Consider the following 7,882-nt stretch of genomic DNA (forward strand, 5'->3'; position numbering starts at 1 on the left):
AGAATTAAGCCTAAAATGAAATGTATGCACTTACGTAATTGAGGAAATATATTATAGGGCACAGGCACGTCCGAACATTCTCCGCTGAATTTCAAAATTATTTAATACTGTTATAATATCAAATTCTTAAGTTTTTATTGCTTTTAGCTTTATTCTCATTATTCAAATTCTTTCCTCACGTAGAATAAAATATATTTATCTTGTCTCCGCTATTCAAACCTTCAAGGATCGATATGTCAATATTTTAAGGTTCTATCGTTCTACTCTAATTTAAATAATCCAAAAAATAAAATAAATCTCAGCACTCTATTTTATTTCTACCCAGTCGCCACCTCACCTTTACCTACTAGACAAAGACCTCTAAACGTAACTAAGACGTTAAAGTGACAACTATCAACATCATGGAGACAAAATTTGTGCATTGGAACCTGTCCATATATATTCATTTTAGCACCAGTTCTTTCCAAAATATAAACCAAGTCAAAGAAGAGTCGAACTTTTACTCTTCCTCGCGAAAGCTAAGAACCATGTCGATAGGAACAAAACAAAACCTAAAAATATAAAACAATTTTAGCATATTATAAGCTGCCTATATATACATACATAGGCATAAGCATAAGTACTGATCACACCTCACAAAAAAGAGTGCAAAAAAAAAAAAATTTAGTTATTTTAATTAAGCAAATATGGAGAAAGAGAAGGGAGAGGAAGAAGTGAAGTACCGCGGAGTGAGAAGAAGGCCATGGGGTAAGTTCGGAGCAGAGATCAGAGATCCAACGAAACCGACGGGAAGACAATGGTTAGGGACATTTGACACGGCTGAAGAAGCCGCTAGAGCTTATGATCGTGCAGCCATTGGTTTGAGGGGTGCTCTTGCAATCCTTAATTTTCCTGATGAGTACTATTCTCATCTTCCTTTTGTATTATCAAATTCTTCTACTAAGGGAAATGAAAGTTCTTTTGATACGGAAGTTATTGAGTTAGAGTATTTGGATGACAAGGTGTTGGAAGAACTTCTTGAGTTAGAAGAGAAGAGAAGAAATGAAGACTAAGCAGTGGACTATTCCCTTCTTTTGAGATCCTTTTTTTTTTCCCTCCACTTGTATTAATTATTATCTGAACTTGTGATTTAGGGTTCAGATTGATTTCCAAAAAATCTTTCCCACCCATTGATTGAATTAAATTGTGTATGCTTAAAATGTCTTACAATTAATGCAACGAAATCTTACCAAAAATATTTTTTTAATGATTTGGCTGGACCCTGATAAGTGATAAGTCCCGATGACATCTTGGTTCAATTCCTTCCTAATAAGAAAATGGGTGAACGAGTTTTTCTATTTTGCATCCCAACCATTATATAATTGCATTCTGAAATCGGTAATATAGGATAGCTCAGAGCTTGGGTATTTAGAAATGTTGTTTCTCCAATGTGGTTAGTGAAGTAGGATTCGGATGATAGATACCTGAAACCTCAACAATTCGATCATTGAATTCAAGAGTAATGTTACGTGGGTGAGGGTACGGTGATTACTGATTAGGATTTTTTAATATATGCAGATCATGTGGCACGCTATTTCAGTATGTGCTCAAGGTAGTGTTTCTCATTTCTCAAATTTAAACATGTTAACTTTAGTTTCGTGTTTAGTTTTGGATAAGTTGTGTGTAATTACTAAATATTTGCATGATAATTGCAGCATGGTTGTGAAGCCATGCACGTTCTTATATTACACGGTATTGTTGAACTGCATTATGTCGAGGTTCAATACCATCCTCTTTGAAAGCTTGGTCAATAGCGTTGCCATGAATTATGTCAACAAAACTAATTCGTAACCTTTTAATGGACTACTTTATTGTATATCTCAAAATTCTATGAAATAAAGTTAAGTTAATATATTGATAATATAATGTCAGTATTAAATTATTGTTTTGAAGTGGGCTATGGAGACTACACTGAACCTTTTCTTCCACAATGTTGTCCAAGCGTGGGAGAATAACTCCAAGTCCGCATTGTCTTATTTCATGATATCATCCTTGAGTGTAAAGGCTTAATTAGTTAGGCAATTTTCTAGGTGCCAGATCAGTTTGGTTAAAAGGTCTAGTAATAGAGTTGCTGATACATTAGATAATCTAGCTTTTGATGTAAATGATAGGATCTGGATTGAGGAAACTCCACATCAGGTGGTTGCTCTCCTCTATGCTGATGTACAAAGCTTTGTTTCGAATTAATATATCCAAATCCTTACGTAAAAAAAAAAAAAAAAACAATATTTATACCTTAATTTGTTAAAATTTTTATCTAGGCCCATGGATATGGATCCATTTGGCCGCCAAGAAATGGATCCAAGACATGATAGAAAAATGATAGTGTTGTACTTAATTACAATAAATGACACTTTATACTATTTATAAGCAACATATACATTCACATAAATAACATATATACTCTAAAGGTTTTTATACTATTATTCGGTCATAAATTAATATATATATATATATAATAAATTTGTTAATTTTTTAATAATTATCCTAAAAGTTATATAAAAAATAATTTTTATTGATTGATAATGTAAATTTTTAAATAGTGATCGATAGTTGATGCTTATTAAATTCTCATCAAATTATATACTTTTTTTTCTCTTTTTTTTTATTTCTCTACTAAATTGTAAAATTTATTATAAGAATATTACGTAGAAGTAATATTATTCATATATAAGAATACAATTTCTTTATTACTACTACTTTTTTTTTAAGATCACCTTCATTCATGCATTTTTCCTGGCGCCACTGTTTGAACATGGATGATGGCTTAGAAGGCAATTGGATTATAGGGGGGGGGGGGGGGGCAAACACTGATATGTTAAAAGCAGACTTAATTTATTGATGGAAATCTATATTAATTTAGCTAAAGTTGGTATATATGCTAAGTTGCTAATGAAGCATTGGCATGACTTAAATTCTGAAACAGGTAACCTGTCCTTCTCAGGAGTTACTAGGCAAATAATTTTGGAAAAAGTTAAAAATATATCGACAGTTGAAGTAAAAGGGTACATTGAACAAGATGAGTTCAAGGAATTACCATAAGAGTTCATACAAATACATTGAACAAGATTATAATACCACTCAAACAAGGAGAAAACAGAAGTTTCAACCTAGTGTTAAGCCACAACCAACTCCTCACCTTGATCATTTATGTCACATCAACTGCATAGAGTCGAGCCATCTTAATTTGGTCTCTAATGTAATATTTTTCTTCAGTACCGTTCGACTAATTATATAATCTTAATTTATTGATTGCTTCCGATTACTTCGTAGGTGTTCAGTATTTATTGATGACTTTTCTGTTCAAAATATTATTAAATATTTCCTATGTGAAGAAGTAGTCAGAGTGAGCTTAAGGTTTAGTTAAATAGTTAGTTGCAAGTTACTTAAATGTGGCAGCTGACTTAGTTATCCTATGTTTGTCTTCTTGTTTGAAACCCTTCAATCGTAAGTTTTGGTCGATGGATTTTTTTTCCCTCTTAACTGTTTCATGTGTTAGTTTTAAATAATTAAACAATTATCATGCACTTAATTACTCTCAATGATTTTATATAGTTCACATGCTTTGATGAAACAAGAAACAGGGGATTTTAGCTTAACACTTTCTTTGGACTGAAAGTATCGACTTTTAGGCTTTACTTAGGTACTACTTGGGCTTTAGTTTAGCTAATTTTAATAAATATGTTTCGGCCTATAAAAATTAATCGATCCTTTCTTTATTGTTATCAAGAATATTTTTGTTCTAGCTTAGCAGCTAGGAAGGTGGCTAGTTTACCTTAATTAATCAGATATTGACTACAATGTTATAAGGACATATGGTTCATTGATCTATTGAATGATGAAAGTAGCACCTAAAACTCATTTTCAGACACAAGCACATTATATGCCAAAATGTTTAGTAGTTTTCTGAATTCTTATATGTGTAGGTTTCATCCAAAAAGAAAGTTGAAAATTACTTAGGAGTGTCAAATGTGAACTGAAATTGGAAAGGCTAATTTAATAGCAATATTTGTAGAGAAATAATAATAATTTGACGATTTAAGTATTTAAGAAGTTAATTTAATAATCAAAGTTTTTAAGGGAAGATCAATTTAGAGGCACTATATATAATTATTTTATCTATCATAAAACTGGAGCTTTACTAATTTGTTTAGAATGTTTGTTTCTCCTTTAAGCATACTTTATGTTAGGTTAATTGTTATGCTGCTGTTAGATCTCTAGCATTAAAGTTTTAATAATAGTACACAAAATATAGGATAAATATGTTTTCCTCCCTCTAAAATTTTTGTAAGTTGGATCTCTAGCCGGCTTTTGTAGCAAATTCTATTTGTTCTTCGCGCTTTGGGTTGTGGGGCTTACTAGCCCCAGTGGGAGTAGTGTTTAATTATAACAAGATATAGTACTAATGTATAATTTAGCCTACATAAAATTTCCTAAGCTTAATCTTTTGTTTTTGCTGAATATTAAATAATTATACCATAAATAAAACTTCTTAAGCTTAATCATATACAAGAAATTTATATTTGAAAAAGCTTATGAATTATTTTCGAAAAACATAAATTGAATCATAATACAATTCAGATGATCAAATCATCTGCACCGAATCAATTTCAGTAATCTTAATGTCAAATCAAATTATTAACACCGCAAGTCCAATGATCTACAGCAATTTTGAATTAGCTAGGTTTGACGGTTTATGTGCCACAACTAATTAATTAATATAATCTAATAATTAGTATGAAAATCAAGATTTTTGTGTCAAAAATGAAAATTAAGATGCTGTTTGGATGCGTTATTCAATAATTATTTATACTAAAAAAGAATAAGTTTCTTTCATAAATTTAAATCTATTTGTGTATTTTAGATTTTTAAAAAAGTAGAATAAATTTTAATTTACATTACACTTTTTTTCTTCTTCTACAACTACGTATTAAAAAGTTTATTCAAACATGATAAGTTCAAATAAAATGAAAAAAAAAATTAAAGGGAATAAAATAAAAATAATATTGAATTTTTTTTTCTATTCCTCTTTTCGTTATGGTGTAAATAAAATATATAAAAAATATTTGTATCATATATTTTTCAAATTATAAAAGAATATAAAATGAAATGAAACGTGCGACGTGTGTACATACGTAAGCTGATGTGGGGCACATTCCGTGCTCAATTTCAATTTTTTTAACACTATTAATTATAGTGTTAAACTCTTAGTCAAGTATTGATAAAAAAAAGTCTGAGTCAAGTTTTTACTGTTTTTAACTTTATTCACATTATTCAAAAATAAATAAATTCTCATGTAAAACAAAAAACTATTATCATGTCTCCTCTATCATTACTTTTTTGAGCTGTCGCTGTTATAAGATCCAATCATTCTACTCTAATAAACAATCCACAATTCCAAATAAGGGAATTGTAATCAATATATATTTTTTCATATTATTATTAATATCTTTTTTATCATTAGTTAAAAATTATTTTAAAGTATAAAATAACGAGTTTCTAAATAAAAAGTTAGACTCATAAATTTTAATAATTTTTAATAAAATTCAATCATTAATAAAAATATATATTCAAAAAGAATATATTAAAAGATATTATTAACATTCTTCTGTGAAATTATAAATGTAACCTCACTTTATTTTATTTCGACCAAGTGGCCGTCTCACCTATACCTACCGGAAAAGACCTCTCTAATCCTGTGTTTCTTTCTTTCTATTTGTTCTTAATTCAAATATAGAATGTTAAAGTGACGAATTAGACAAAATTTGTGCATCGGACACACACATATCTATCTTTGTCTCTCTAAATTATTTATTTTTTAATTAAGTTCCAAAAGTTTAGGAGTTAGTTGAAAAAAAATAGTTAAAAAATTTATTTAAAAATTAGCTTATGTTTTGTCTGAGACCGGTAATATAGTCTATTTTTATTTTATTACTTAAACTTTATTTTTATTTTATTTTATTATTAAATTTTTATGTTTGATTTTAATAATATCATGAGTTGGGATATGTTAAACAATAACATGATATTTTATTAGCCATCATATTTAATAAATGATGTAATTCTCTATTAATCTATCCAGTTAATTAGTTAAGAGATGAAGAGAAACATATATTAAAATCAAACATAAAAAATCTTACAGAATGAGATATATTACAAAAGACAATAATTAATTTCTTGCTCTTAATTATAAGAAATATAGATTTCTTTATTATTATTTTTTTTTACTCCTGATTAATTGTGAGGTCTATTAATGATTATATTTATTTTTTCTTAAAACTAAATGATTTATTGCACTATCAACAAATCAAAATACACTCATGGTTGAATTTAAAAAATAATAATCTCTTCAACCATTTAATATAAGATAGGAATAATATTAAAATATAATTAAAATTTATGACAAAATAATTCATCTAATCACTTTTATAGATCTTGAAGATCTAGGTGATTGTTTATTATACACACCAGAGGTATAGTATCAAATAGTTTAAAGATTTGTAGATTAATTTAAAGATTTTTTTTTCACCAAAAATAGGGAGTTACAGAATTTGAGTGTTTGGACAATAAGGTGTTGGAACACCTTCTTGAGTAAGGAGAGAACAGGAGGAACCAAGACTAATTAAGAAGTAGACTATATATTTAATTTTTTTATTTTCTAGAGTATCTTTCGTACTGAATTCATTAATATAATTTCAGTGGCTTATCCGAAAACAAAAACTGAAATGTTTCCTTTTTTGAGCTCCACTTTTATTTTCCCCTTTGTATTCATGCATGGCTGAACTTGCATGTTTCAAAAAATCTTCATCCCACGTTTTAAGGTTCTTAGACATTGATTAAATTGTTTGAACTGTGTATGATTAAAAAATTGATGGTTTAATTATGCTTTCCAAGAACTAAAATTATTTCCTTTTAAAGCTTTTTTCGGATTGGAGATTTTTGGCAGATAATGCAAAGTAATGAGATGCATTGTATAACCTGGGAAAACAGTTGACAACATTTGATGTTGAGGGCAAACTTAAACTATCACTCGCCCATGGTCTCAAATAATGTTTATAATACATATTTAAATCTTTACAACTTACAAGAAAAAATTAATAACGTTTTTTTAAAAAAAATGTAAATTATATTAAACCCAAAATGATACAATAATAAACGGTGCATACTCCGTATTTAAAGAAAATCAAAAGTCTCCCTAATACAAGAAGACCTATATCAAGATGCTAAAACAAATACAACAGGTGCGCTTGTCTATACATAAGAAACTTAATCTTGCTAATAACTTCTATTACAGAAAATTGATAATCTTCAAAAATCAGCTTGTTCCTAGACAGCCAAATGCAGTAGACTGTAATTGTTATAGCCAGACAACGTAATTTTCCTTGAACACCTGATGTGGATCTACCCCTAATTAAAGAGTCAGTAATGCGCTGTAAAGAAGTGAAACGCCTACGGAAAGGAGCCAAATCACGAATGTGAGCCCAAACTTGGAGAGATTTCCTGCAAGAAAAGAACAAATGAGCATTTGACTCAGGCTCATTTGAACATAAAGGGCAGAGGGAACCCTTGTTCAAAAAAGCAACTTTATCAAGAGTAAGCAGCCGATTCCTTTTAGCAAGCCACAAAATGAAAGACATCTTAGGGGGGATTGCTGGGTTCCATATAACAGAACACCAACTAACAGTAGGCTTGACACCTCTAATGTATTCATAGACTTTGCCAACAAGCAATTGTTCATTGGTGCTCCAAGATTGAATCCTCTTTTTGGCCTCTTTCGTACTTAACTCTTTAGAGATAATAAAGTCCCTTATTTGAATGATTTTCTTTATCAAAATTGAATCTG

The 7,882-nt window shown here is 29.2% G+C and overlaps 1 protein-coding gene across 1 annotated transcript; it reads left to right on the forward strand.

Annotated features, from left to right (window-relative positions):
• Positions 1–686: 686 nt before the first annotated feature.
• On the forward strand, positions 687–1,092 carry LOC114387160 (ethylene-responsive transcription factor ERF098-like). Its single transcript, XM_028347293.1, has one exon. It carries the CDS (start codon positions 687–689, stop codon positions 1,050–1,052), a length of 366 nt encoding a protein of 121 aa, XP_028203094.1. The 3' UTR covers positions 1,053–1,092.
• The last annotated feature ends 6,790 nt before the right edge of the window (positions 1,093–7,882 follow it).

The sequence above is a fragment of the Glycine soja genome, chromosome 15 (assembly GCF_004193775.1).
Source record: "Glycine soja cultivar W05 chromosome 15, ASM419377v2, whole genome shotgun sequence".
Classification (NCBI taxonomy): domain Eukaryota; kingdom Viridiplantae; phylum Streptophyta; class Magnoliopsida; order Fabales; family Fabaceae; genus Glycine; species Glycine soja.

What these genes read in the sequence shown, in the direction of transcription:
- LOC114387160 (XM_028347293.1), top strand. Translation starts at nt 687, where the DNA reads ATGGAGAAAGAGAAGGGAGAGGAAGAAGTGAAGTACCGCGGAGTGAGA.